The sequence below is a fragment of the Miniopterus natalensis genome, chromosome 16 (assembly GCF_054644295.1).
Source record: "Miniopterus natalensis isolate mMinNat1 chromosome 16, mMinNat1.hap1, whole genome shotgun sequence".
Classification (NCBI taxonomy): Eukaryota; Metazoa; Chordata; class Mammalia; order Chiroptera; family Miniopteridae; genus Miniopterus; species Miniopterus natalensis.
In genome coordinates, this window is record NC_142096.1 from 25,883,554 (window position 1) to 25,897,642 (window position 14,089).

Genomic DNA, 14,089 nt, shown 5'->3' on the forward strand with positions numbered 1-14,089 from the left:
CACACACACACAGGCTGAACAGGCACTCCACTAGGATCCTAATGCCAGCTGGCTTGACACAGTATTACATCTCCTTTAACTAAAGAATTAGAGGCTGACCTGCCGGTTTCATGCTTCTAACTGACATTTGGGGTTTGGGGTAGAGGTATGTATGTATTGTAAGAAAAATGCCCACTATAAAGTCTTACCAATTATTCTTATTTTACTTTTCCAGATACAAACTTCTTTTGTTTACCCCTTTGGTTTAACATGTCCCTGCAATTACATTGGTTTTAGTTTTTAATAATGTCTTCTCCTTGGATTTTACATGTAACAGTAGAATACCAAAAAAAAGGCAACATCTTCATACCCCAGTGTTAAAAACACTTTACAAGGTGTACGTTTTTAGAGAATAAGAAAAGATTATCTGAAATACTTTTCCCCTCTCTCTGAAATTATTCTTAGCATCTAATTATTCTTGCTAAAATAATTATCAAAAGCGCTGAGTTTTTTATAGAAAAAAGGATTCCCCCTTACACCCCACGTCAAGTTCATGGATTAACTGTCGTGAGGGTAGTAAGTGCTTGTTTCCAGGAAGTTCTCCAGATTTCCAAAAGCAAAGCACATGCAGCCCCTTATCAGTGAAATACTGTGGATTCAGTGGCGCGTTTTTGTGGTGAGCATGCTTCATCAAATACTTCTAGCACCAAGGCATTAGTTTTTAACGTTGCAAAAGCAAATATCCAGGGAGGGTCTTCCTCTTAGTTGACCCTTCCTAGGGCTGAGTAAAAATGAAGTGCTTAAAATAACCTCTTCAAGCATACAGAGGTCTGATTCCAATGTAGCAAGAAGTCTGGGATGGATACGGCCAGCAGCATCCTGGGAGATGAGGAAAGGAGAGAAGACGGAAAAGATAAAGTGCTCAAGGCCACTGACTTCACGGTCAGCCATGGCACTCCCTTGGCCAGTGTGAAAGAGAAAATCTGAACATGTGTAAAGGCCACCTACTGGTCTGCATAACAGAGTCGGCAAACCCTCAGTCTGGGCAGTTCCAGGGTTATACAGTATTGTGATGTCTATCTGCTTAGAATGCTCAGTACGCACCGATATAGCAACAGTAATATTCATGTTTCTGTGCCATTTAGGATGTTTTTTATGTACACACAAAACCACAAAGTAGAACTGGCTACCACCTAGGCTTGGGCTCTCCGACTGCTCCTGGGCATACGAGAGAATTTCCACAAATGCTTCAGGTCCAGTCAAACTACGAAGCTTTGGTGCACCTATGCTTGATACATAACCAACTCCAAAACGAAATGTTCTGGCTCCAAGCCCACCAAGGTACGCAAGCTGCAACTGCTGACTGAAGAAGTTTCCTTGGTGGGTGGTGAAAACGGGGGGCTGCCATACCCTCCGCCAGGCAACTCCCTTCCCTGGTGGCTGACATTGCCAAGTGCGTGCTCCTGCTAACGGTCACAACGGTCACGACCCTGGTTTGGTATATTACATATAACATTTTGTAAATGTCCTCTTAACATGTAACACTTTATATGTTCATTTAAAACTTTTATTGGGAAACTTAAACCAATTTTCACCAAAAAACTAATGAAACTGTTCACATTCTGAAAGAGGGGGGTTGAAAAGCACATATGCCTGAAATCCACAAAGCTCAGGTTCAATCGATCTGAACCTCGTTTCCTCGTAATGTTTCATTTCAGAAGCTCTGCTGAAACTCAGCGTTATCACTGACATTGGACTTGTTCTGTATTAAATACACACTATAAATAAATACTTGAGGTATGTTAGGACAAAAGATTTTGACTATCACACTTAGCTAAATAAATGTAAATTTACCTTGCAAATCTAAACATTAAATTTTAATGTTTCCTACAAATTTTTTCTATTTTACACAAAGAAATAATTCTCTACTCTTCAGAAACAGTAGCATATCAAAAACCAAAATGATTTACCTCACTATCTTCTAGTCACATCTTATCTCTGTTAGCCAAAACTATTATATGCATCACATAGTGCCAGAAGTGAGCCGAGACAGAGAAACCTGCGTTGCCTGACTTGCCCACTCTACAGTCCTCAACAAGTCACTTCACCTCTCAGAGCCTCAGTTTTCATAATCTGTTTTTTAAAAAAACAACAAAAACATAGTAACAAAACATAGTTTTATCTTTCAAAGTTATTGAGAGGATTAAAATGAATGATGTATATTAAGTGCTTGACAAAATGCTCTGCAAATAGTCAACACTTAGCACATTTGTGTCCTCTCCGCTCCTTTCTTCCCCCACCTTGGTTCTGAATGACTTTTGACTGTTTTTCAAGAATTAAAGCCACCTACAAAGGATCAGGATTTCATAGTAATGAAAATAACCAAAGAATGCACTTGAACCCCCACCTACCCGCTGGAGCTTTCTAAATTAATAGGCTACAGTCAAAGGTATTATATTTGCATATTAAAGCCAAATAATATATTAATCTACAGAGTTTATGAAAGAACAAGAAGACTTCTTTCCAAAACAAGTAATTATAAGCTTAAGTTCATGGAGAGTGTCGATTAAACTTATAATAGGAGCTGTGACTATAAAGTGACATAACCAATTTATTAACAAGTATATAAGAACCTCATATATACAATTAAATGGTGTTGTCTATAAAACAGTCACTTTAGTTGACTACACATTTCAGTGATATTACCAGAGCCCAAACCATTTTGAGGACAACTCTTACTTGGTACATATTCCAAAACTTCAATCCCCCATAATTTTTACTATTTAGTCTACACTCACCAACAACACATTGATGATACACCTGCTATTTATAAGCATCAGATACTTGAGGAAGTACAATACTAACACTGTGATGTACAACTCATGCTAATTTCTTTGAATTCTGGCCCAATCAAACCCAAAGGATTTCATAGAGTGGCAAATGGTAACGAGTCAAATGGTGGCTGAGAGAGAACTGGCACCCAGCCATAGGCTGCTGAACTGGATAGAGTTCAAGGTCGAGAACAGAGGAGCAGCTCCCTAATTACACCTGATTACTCCATCACTCCTTATCCTGGAGTTCTGAGAGCATCTCCTTTCCAAAATATCCTACCAAGAAGAGAGAAATTATAACAGTGTTGAAACATATCACCTTAGCTACCAAAAAAAAAAAAAAAAAGGTGTAATCTCATCAATATTTTCTCAATTCAGTTTCTTAAAAATCAGTGGGAAATTAAGAAAACACTACCTCTCTCTCCCCAACCTACCTATCTTTAGCTCTTCAAAAAGCTCAAAGATTTCCCATAGAGGGTAAAGGGGAACCCTGAAGCCCCAGAGTAGACACTGGGTTAATCAGCAATATTTTCTGAAGACCTTCAATATGCACCGTGTTGACCAAAGTTTGATGGACACCAGTGTAACTTAGGCAAAAATAGTTCCATGACTTAGTCAAACAAGACGGCCCAAAGGGAAGTCCTCATCACTGAGACCACTGGCTCCACCCCTTGGAGACATTACTCAGTCCAATAGTGATAACCCTCTCCACAAACTGCATGCAACCAAGAGAACCAATTGACTGATGCCATTCCTAGGTAGAGAGGAAAACAACCCTGTACCCAGGAATATTCACACAGCCCCACAGGGCAGCCAAGGATGGAGGGTAAAGGCCTGAATCGTTGGACAGTTCTGCCAATCACATTCTTTCTGTGGAAGAGTGTAAACCAGCCAAGGAAACCATATGCCAGGTTAGCCCTCCGCGAGCGCAGGCTACTTGTCAGAAACAGTGATATTGGTATTTGGAGCTCACAGTCCCTCCTATATCTGATTGTCATGATTCTTTTTCTGAGTAGCCAGCTCCCATGAGTTCACTTGCCGTCAGTCCATAGTGCCGTCAGGAGGCATCTGCCTTAAGAACCACGTAGAAAGCATTCTGGGTGGCACCTAAATCGAAGTGATGCCCTGGGAGGTGCTGGAAAGGATCATGGGTAATGAACCCAAAGGAACAGAGAAGTCCTCTTTCAGATCGATTCCAGGAGGGAGGAGTCGAAAGGTGGTGTAAAATGATTGTAACCCTGATAAAGCAGGATTCAGTACGCAGGCCAATTTATTTTGTATTTTCCATCATTATTTAGGATCATATTACAGGTCCAGCTCCCAGGTCTCCCTCCTCCTGCATTCAAGGTGATTTCCATGTAGCATGTATAGCCTTCCTGGTTTAATGACTCAATCTCAGTAACAACCATAGCAATTTTCTGTATGTAAGAAAGAGAACAATACAGATTTGCTAGTGTTTCCAGGCAGATAACTAAAATGATCGGGCGGGACTCAATCTTACATCTCTGAAATTCTTTTTTCCAACTATTTTGAGTGTCAAGGTTACAATTCCTAACTACCCTTACATGGGTCCTTAAGAGGTAAAAAAATTTCTGCAATTTTTTTTTTTTTTGGATGAGAAAGCTGTGCGTTTCTTTCCTTATTATGCATCTCAAATTACAGTTTCTAGCCATGTTGTTTAGCACACTAGTTTTAAAACCCCTTATGAAGGAATACTGGAGTTTATATTCAAGCTATCAGATAACTTAGCAGCCTCCTTAACTACCATATGATGGGGGCAGACAAACTAAGAGAACGTGTCTCATGAAATGAAGTAGCTGTTCCTTTTATCACGCTATGCACATGGTTCCCTTGAAGCGTTTGAAAACTCCTACCTGGTCTATAATTCTGCTATGGCTTAAAATGCTATCAACAGTACTTTAAGGAAAGTAGAGCTTCCTCTTTTCAAAATGTATCTGCTTTAGTCTCTGAAAGCAAAAGTCACATGCTGCACTTACATTTTCCTGATCAAATTGCATAGTTGAGGCAAATTCATTTGTGCTTTGGAGCAGAACTCACAGTAGGTGTTCAGATCTAAAAAAAACCACGCTGATTTGTAACTGCAAAGTCATGGTCAAGCTCACCTTGGTGTGGAGTGTATGCTAAGGAGAGGCACCGCCATCACACCTCCCTGATTTTGTTAACCGCGTACCTTGGCCTTATACCACATTGGTGCATGAGCATGGAACTAACCTAGCGGAGATGGTAACAAGTCTGTCCAAACTCCTCCTTCTTGGACAGAAGGCGGGAAAGTTCTCAGTCTCATTGAGGTATCCAGCCCTCAGTCGACAGTGGCTGTGTATGCGGAGTTTTGTTGGGTTGAGGATTGTGTCTTTAGAGGTTAAAAAAGGGAAAGAAAGAAAAGAAGGCACGGGTGTTTCTCAAGTCGCCAATATTCAACTCAACCAACAAAACTAAAGTCTTCTACTTTCAAGCTTCAGGAGCGAGGCTACACGGCAGCAGGCCCCTCTCGCAGCCCCGGGTCTGGGGAGGGACTTATTGCTTCTGGGAAGGGCCCCGGGTAGGTCTGCGCTGCGCAGTGGGGCCCCTTTCGCAGACGAGTCTCTTCGTGGAGTTCTCCGTGGGTGCTGAAGGCCGGGCAGGATCTAGTCCGGGCGTGCTTGTCGGCGCCCTCGGGCTGGCCCACCAGCTCGCTCACCGTGCCCAGGGGGAATTCTCGCCACCTCTGCCTCTGCAGCGCGTCCTCCTTGTATTTAATGGAGTACCAGGCCAGGAAAATAAAAATAAAGCCAACGAATTTGAGGCCGGCCGCCAAACCAAAATAGACGAAACGAAACGACGTGACATTGTACTCCCAGCAAGAGCCTTGCACTCCGCATTCCTGTTGCCAGAGCATGCAGGTGGTGTCAATAACTGCTCCAAAATAAATTGGAGTGGGAATGTATGCTAGAGGTGCAGAGGGGGGAAAAGAGAAGACAGGTATTTAGCACATTGATAAGAAAAAAATGGGTTTGCAAATGTGCTTTGTGTGCTGGGACTCCAGTAGAGGGGAGTGGTTTTCTTGTGTTATTATCAAAATGTGTACTAAATTGTGGATACTTTAAACCTTCCAGTTTGCAACTCTTTTCCTATTCAACTACCCCTTTGCTAAACAAATTTTCTTCTTTGAAAATCACTTTTTAATTTTCACTGAGAAGTATAAGGCATACTTCTAAACTATATCAAAGTATGGCAGACTTTCCTTTAACCAGCATGCTTTGAAAAATGGTACCTTCAACGTCTTATTGGTACCAAAAAACAAGCCACACATTCAATACAACCAGAAAGAAGCCTTTGAGGCTCACTGGAAAGTGTTCCCTCTCAGGCCATCAACCCACAACATGGGACAAATGGAAAATTCCAGAGAGGATTAAGGTTTCAAAGGGTCAGATGATGCCATTTTAAAAAGTTTCACCTTTCGTAACTGAAATAAAAAATTTGAATCAGAAAACGCTTTTTTTGTCCTGTGGACAATGATGCTGATTACTGGGGGAAATAACAGCTGGAGGAAATCAGACTGCCACTTAAGAAAGAAAAAATATGCCTGATAATGAGGAAGTCAATTAAGAATACATTGCAATTGATCAAGAGAATGGACTACATCACACGCTATTTCCCGTGCATTGTCCCAAGACATCACAGGGCGATGCAGTGTTTGTAAAAATCAGAACGACATTCTCCATGCCCAGTGAGCTCAGCAATTCCCACATCAGCACAGCGCTAAGGAGCTCCACTTGCTAATCAGGAAAGGGCAGTCCCTGCATGTCGATTTCGGCATCTTTCTTTTTTTAGAATATTTTATTTCTTTTGCTCAGCAAACTTGATGGGTACACTCTTTGCCCAATCCAATAAAATTACTGGAATAAAGAACTGGACATTTTCACAAATAAAAAAAGCACCACTCCCCACCAATTTCATGTTAAAAAACCATAAAGGGACAAAAGTGCCAGAATTATAAGCCCATCACGATCGCTTGGTTCAATATTTCTTACTGTACAAAAGTCTCTAGGGAATTTAGCCCAAGTTTACATTCACAGTGAAAAAAGAAACTGACCTCAAGTCGGTCTGGTTTTGTTTCATCAAATGACAGACCAGTCAGCTTTCAGTTCAAATCAGAAAACAAGGAAGTTGTGCTCCCACCGCTAACCTGTAAAGTCCTCGCTACTACAATGGTAACAAATGACTGCACTTGCCGTTTTAAAGGGCAGTGAGAACTTGCCATCTGCAAAGAGGAACTAAGAGGCACATTTGGAAATTGAGGAACGTACCAAGCGTTCGCAGTAAAACAAATTGCATTCCCAGAGCAAAAGGTCTCTCCTCATCTTCCACGGACCTAAAGGGAAGGAAAAAAATATTTTAAAATCATGGTCTGGAGACAATGACTGCCAAATCAAACCTGCTTAGTGCAGGGCCAGGGGCCAGAGAGGTGCTGTTGACAAAGTGTTTAATTTTCTAGAATTTATTAACAATTGCCAAGCAAGACTGCTGATGGCTAAACCAGTTGAATAAAGGTGGCTCCATCGAAGACAGCCAAGAAATTCCAATTTACTCTGATCATTTCTATGTTAATACTGACGGAAGGGCCACAGAGCCAGGGCTGAAAGTGGCTCTAACAGCTTCCCAAATCAGTTCTATTAAATATACACGGCACTTTTATCCTAACTACTACATCTTTTCTCTTTGCCTGCACTTTCTTGAATGGTGTGTACGCTGAAAAATTATTACTCCTGTAATTTCTAAAGGAAAAGTATAGAGAAAAAAAGTTTTACAATATATAGTCAAAAAAATGTATAGGGAACAAGTCGAAAGTTAGAAAAATAATGAATCCCTGCCAGCCACATTTTTTTCTTCTTTTCCTATAACTTATGCTCCAAGTAATTCCCACAGGGCAGGAAGATTAGACTCTATTGATTTTGTAATTAGCAAAGAGTAAAGGGCTCCTTTTCCAAAGTTTTGGGTTGGATGCCAACTGGTGCCTTGCCATGTTTGAACACTATAAATTGGGCAGCCCTTATCTAGCTGACTGAACATCTCTTGTAGAATTAAAGTTCAAAGGATAAGATTATTTAACACCTCCTGTAGAATTAAAGGTCAAAGAATTAGGTTATGAATGAGTCTTATTTTTTATGACGAAGTACCCTCGCCTTTCTATCCCATACACATGGTCCTAAGTAGAGAATGCAAAATTCATCTTTCCCCCGACTTCATTTTCTCAGAGCTTTTGCCCAACACTGCTCGCAGTCACTACTCCATTCGTGTGTGCTGATGGAGGGACTGAGTGAACAAACACGCAGGGCTTTGGTGCGCTGTCATCTACCCGCCAAGGAAGGAGTTGGCTGGGCAGCATCTAACTTGTAGAATAAGCAGGGAAGCAGCCCCAGGGCCCTGCTAAGAAAGCTGTCTCCACAGCAGCTTCCCACCAGGTGCTCAGCATTGTGGGGAACAGAGGAGCTGGGAAGAGGTAAAGAGTAAGGACTCCGGCCTTTCCTGACTCCCCCCAGCCCCCCATGGCTGCTGTGGGTGTGTTCGGGTTTCTCCATGCTGACCCCTTCCTTCCTTTGTCCACCAGCATCTGATTGCAGTGAGCTAGTGTCAACATTTCTAATAGGACTTCCATTAAGGTAACTTCCATATTTTCATAGAAGAAGAAAAAAAGCAAAAAAAAACCCCAACAACAGGATTTACTCTATGGTAAAGAAAGCACAGCATGAACTGTAAACTACATTTTCCAGTCTGTCCTTTCCTTGTTCAATTCCAAAATTTTATGCGATAGTAAAACTAATGAGATCAGCATTTTGAACTGCAGGCCCGGCATAAGCTGTCAGTGGTCCTGGAGGTGGTAACTACCTGCAAGGTTGGAGATAATATTTTTTGCTGTATGCAGGGTTTAGCAACTTCACCAAAATGACTTCCTGCCTCCTCTGGGCCAGGCTTCTTGCAGCTAACATGGTGATGGCCTCCAGTTCCCGAAGTAAAACCTGTTAGTGCAGAATCTTCAGGAACGCAAGGCACCCAAAAAGAAGTTACACTGAGCTCCAGGAATTAAACCCATCTGGCTAAAGAAAGTTCTGGAGTATGCAATGTTACAGCCTTCCTCTCCCTTTCTGACCTGGGGACACTCACTTCTCGCAAGTTCGACAGGCAACCAGCTGAATGCTTTTCCTGCACAATTTAATTCTGTTTTCCTCTGTGCACCAGACCCCGGTCCTGGAATATGTACTCTGGCAACTCTGAGTGTGTAACCCACCCGAGAAGTTGAATGCTGTTCTCACCTGAGTGTTACTATGATGGCTGAGGGTTGGGCACATGCTGTGATGAAGGTGACAATGAAGAGAAAAACTAAGAATGGGATGAGGGTATTACAGGCCCGTTTGCACTTCCCAGACACAGCATAGCCATTCTCGTTGAGATATGTTTTGACGATAACCACGCGGAGCTGACTGCGCTGCCCCACCGTGGGCGGAGTGATCACTTGCCGGCTTTGGACACAGGTGCATTCCGTGTAATTCCTTACCTAAGTGACAGAAAATAAAGATCAGTTAGTTGTGCGCTAATCAAAAGCAAAATTCAGCCCGGCAGGCATGGCTCAGTGGTTGAGGGCTGACCTATGAACCAGGAGGTCAAGCTTGGATTCCTGGTCAGGGCACTTTCCAGGGTTGTGGGCTGGATCCCCAGTAGGGGCCATGCAGGAGGCAGCTAGCTGATCAATGACCCCTCATCACTGATATTTCTATCTCTCTCTCCCTCTCCCTTCCTCTCTCTGAAATCAATAAAAACATTTTTTTTTTTAAATGAAAAATTCAGCATAGGAATATTAAGACAAAGTTTATTTCAAGTGTTATCCAATAACTCCAGAAGTTTAAAAAATGCAAAACATTTACTTGGAAATGTCTTCCTTATTGCTAACAATAGGGGTCCAAAGTGTGCATCCAACAATACCATAATCAGCTGGTCAAAATTGTTAAACTTAAACTTGTCTAAGAAGCTTTCAACACTTACCTCTAGAGCATTCATATTTTGTGCTCTCATTTTTGGTCCTAATTAAATGCAGTTTCTGTTGCTCTATAACTCCTGGGCTCTTCAGTAGGAGAAGCCCTCAGAAACTGGCACCAAGCCTTGTTTTTTTGTTTTGTTTTGTTTGTTTTTAACTTAATTTTTACTGTTGACACTATTTGTGCTCACCACAGCACCTACCATAACCCTGAACTCAGAGGACCTAAATATCTGTTATGCAAACACAGATCATGCATAATGACTTCCATTCCAATAATATTGCACATTGATAGCACTGGCTGTTTCATGTGAAACCAGCTAATTGAAGGGACTACAGAGGTGTTTCAATGAAACGGACAATTAAGCTTCTTGTCTCTTATGTTGCTTTTACTGAATGGACTTCAGTTGAACTCACTGCCACTGTGACCTCTCAGTCACTTAGAGAGGCAGTCGGAACAGATATGAAGATGGGACACTCTGTGGCCACCTGAGCTGAGGACAGCTGACCCCTTAGTAAGAATGAAGGCTGTGCACCACATGACTGGCTCACTCCCAGGGAAGGACTTAGCCACCAGAAGGACAGACCTCAATGTCTCTTTCAACTTGGTCGCATACTGGAACTCACCAATCATATAATGGGGAGCCAGCTAAGGAATTCTCAGTTTATCATTTAAAACTCAAAAGTCAAATATGACATTCCAGAAACATGCAGTCAATGGGATAATCCCTTATCATCAGCCTCCTACAATCCGTTTTTATGCAAAAAATGAAACCAGGCTCAATAAGGAGCTGAGTAAAATATGAAAACCTTTCCCCACAGTATTATAGCCTATTTATAATTCACAGGGAAGGGAATTCTCAAAATAGCCTATTCTTGAACTGACAGAAATATCTTTACTCTGAAAGCTAAAAAAGAAAAAGTCAGAACTGATAATCTATGAAAAATGCCACTGCCCATCCTCACTGACTCTCAGCAGGGGAGGTGCACTCCTATTGTCTTCTATCTTCTATCAGCACCAGTGTGGTCATCTTGACCTTCAAATCCATCACAAGGGCCCTGTAGGAGGAACAAAGGGGAGGCCCAGCACTCAACCTTATCAAGTTTTACTGAGTGGACACTGAATGCAAAGTAGGAGAGGGCTGATATGGAAGCAAAGCATTACACCCAGACGTGCCAATCATCCCTGGAAAAAAATAATGGTATTGCATAATTTTCTTTCCTCTGGGTTTGCATCAGAGGTGTCTTATAGGTTATTTGAAGTTTCTTAAAAAGGGAGACAAGTCATGTGTTTGCCTCTGAATTCTAACACGCCCTTGTCACAGGATGCAGGGTTAACAAGAGTACAGGAACTTGTGAAATATACTTACCCCAGTGCTAAGATTACCACTACTAACACAGCCAGCCAGACAGGGGTTAAAGTATGTAATTCCATCTGATCCACAGACTGGCTCGTACTCGTGGGTCTTACAGCCACAGTTGACGTTGCAGCTTCCCGTCAGGTTCCTATGAGGCATGGTGAGAGAGGGTCTAAGAGAGAAAAGAAGCAGATCGTGAGCAACATTTACTAAAATAGAGCTGATAGGGAAGTATTTGATATCGAGTCATTGTCCATTTTAGCGAAGATATTCGCATTGAATCAAAGGTAGGGTTCTGTGAAGTGGCCACTCTTGATAATTATCTTTATAACTTTAAAACAAAATATGAAGGAAAACATTACAGTCTTCTGGTACCACAGATTCAATACATTTGTATCAAAGTATCCGTCCTGCCTCAGTTCTACCCTCCATCTTGATGCTATGGACCTGGTCTCAACATATGGGCTCAGCAGTTCAAATCTGGGCCTCAATTCCTTTAACTGTAAAATGGAGAAAATACTTTTTTGGGCTAAATCAATAACATCCTTATGAGGGCATAAACATGGAATCCATCAACCACAGTTGTCAACATAGGTTCCTTTGGCCAAAAGCTTTCATTGTTCTAAAATAAATTTATCAAAGAAAGCCATGGGACTCTAGAAAATCAAAGGAAGTGATTTTCAAAGATCAGGAATCACATCACTAGTTTGATTCAAATGATCTGAGAAGAAAGATTAAACAGCCCTTTCCTCAGGAAGGCCCAAATGTAGATTTGGTCAAATGTGGTGGGTTTTGTTTTCTCAGGAGATCATGATGTCTGAGTCAAATAAGTAATACCATATAAAAAGCTCTAAAAAAATCAACTCAGGCAACAAATATACAAGGGAGAATAGGGCAAGTTAGGATATAGGGCCATGGAGAGAAGTGTAAGGAAATAGTTATGGAAGACCAGAAGCAGGCAGGTCCTGCTGGAGACCCGGAGGAACGAAAGGGGCTCGGTAGTGCCCACACCCAATGGCCTCTTTCCTTTGCTTTCGTGTCCATCATTTTTGGGTGTCACTGATGAAATACTCGTCCCAAAGCCACATGAGTGAGCAACAGGAGATGCTTCAATCATCTGTCCATCTACTCATCAGCCATCCATTCAACAAACATTTCGGAATGTCTTCTATATGCAATAACCATTATCTTTAATGACTATGCTGAGTAACCACTCAGCCAGTAGCATAGCCCATCCCAACTCTATGTATTAATCTATAAACATAAAGATTTGTTTGTTCAAAGGCTTTTCTCCTGTGGCCTCTTTCATACTATGATAACTGAGTCTTCAAATTTTAATGGAACAAATCTATAGCAATATTTAAACCTTACCAAGAAAGCCTTCAAAAAGGCAAAAGTAAAATAAACCCTGTCCATTGTTAATGTCGCTTCACTGACATTGATAATTATGTTCACAAACTCTTATGATCAATTTTAAACAGTTTTAAAGTTTAAATTTTAAATGTGTTTTTAAAAATACGATTTTAGACCAATAGTTCTCTACAGGGACAATTTTGCCACCAGGGGATATTTTTGTTTGTCACAACTGAGGGGGTGCTACTGGCATCTAGTGGGTAGAGGCCAGGGATGCTACTAAATATCCCACAATATACAGAACAGCCCTTCCTCCGCAATGAAGAATTTACTGGCCCAAATGTCAATAGTGCTGAGGCTAGGAAACCCTGTTCTAGACCTGCTACCACATTCTACAGGTGATAAAACGGAGGTCCAGGGAGGCCAAGTGACACAGTGTTATGCTGATTAGTGCTATGTCAACTGGTTCACATGAAAAGTATTCTGTGTGCATTACTATTCTCTTCACTAGTTCCTCCAGAACTAAATTGCAAGCATGATCAAATAAAACAGTTTTTATATGTCTGCATGCTTAGTCACTAAAAATGACAGGCTTCAAACCCATAGAGTGGTTATTACTATTGTTATTTAGAAGTTACAAGGAATTTCTTCTTAGCAGCATGCTTTGTAGTCATTTAGGACAGCCACAGAGTCCAAACACCCCTCCTTTTGAGGCATGTCCAATCAAGAGAAAGGAATCTAAAGATAATATCAACAGATGTTCCAAACACACTGATGACAGGAAGGCAGATGTTTTCCTGAGTTGCAGAAGCAGAGGCACAGTCCTGCGCCACCCTTGTGTGTGTTTGCTTTCCTCATGAAATCATGGTGTCTGATACAAAGAAATGATACAATACAAAAAGCCTTAAGAAAATCAAAAAGGGAGACAAATATAAATAGCAGGAAAAAGAAGTGGGCATTCCTGAAAGAGTCGTGAAGGGAAAAGGCTGTATTGGCACAAAAAGGAAAGATACCAACATGGCTAATCTTCACACTGTGCTGATAAAAAAATAAATCACTTTCAAGAATAATGATTTCTTGTTCGATCATCATGCACAATCCAGAAAACAGACTGGATTATAATAATGGTGCAAGTGTTTAAATCTGAGTAACGCCAAGCAACATCTCCTGAGCCTGAAGTGAAGCCATCCCGGGGGCATACAATTCACAAGGGCTGCGTATGCTGCACTTATCCTTGTGAAAAGGGACTGCACATCATCTTCCCAATAAATGAGCTCATTTCTGACAAGTCAGCCTTCCAGATAAAAGGCTCATGTTCACTCAGAGTCAATGTAAGGATTAATTCCAAGTGAGGAACCAGGCCTCACAAATAAATGCCTTATAACTGCATAGTTCAAGCTGTGGCGTCTTACTATAAAAATCATGGCATTAAACAGTAGATCCAGAGACATAGAAGCATGGAACAGACTGACAAATCTCAGAGGGAAGGCAGGGGTGAGCGAGAAGAAATTAACCAAAGAACTTATATGCATATATGC

General features: G+C 41.4%; 1 protein-coding gene across 1 annotated transcript in view; it reads right to left on the minus strand.

Moving 5' to 3' along the window:
* Positions 1-1,353: 1,353 nt before the first annotated feature.
* The window catches only part of SLCO5A1 (solute carrier organic anion transporter family member 5A1), a 92,188-nt gene continuing 79,452 nt past the window's right edge, over positions 1,354-14,089 (minus strand). Inside the window, exons 6-9 of the mRNA XM_016216101.2 lie at positions 11,211-11,370; positions 9,122-9,363; positions 7,118-7,182; positions 1,354-5,756 (exon numbers count right to left, since the gene is read on the minus strand). Of these exons, the coding sequence (XP_016071587.2) occupies positions 5,299-5,756; positions 7,118-7,182; positions 9,122-9,363; positions 11,211-11,370 (925 nt within the window). The 3' untranslated portion in view covers positions 1,354-5,298. The remainder of the gene's footprint in view (positions 5,757-7,117; positions 7,183-9,121; positions 9,364-11,210; positions 11,371-14,089) is intronic.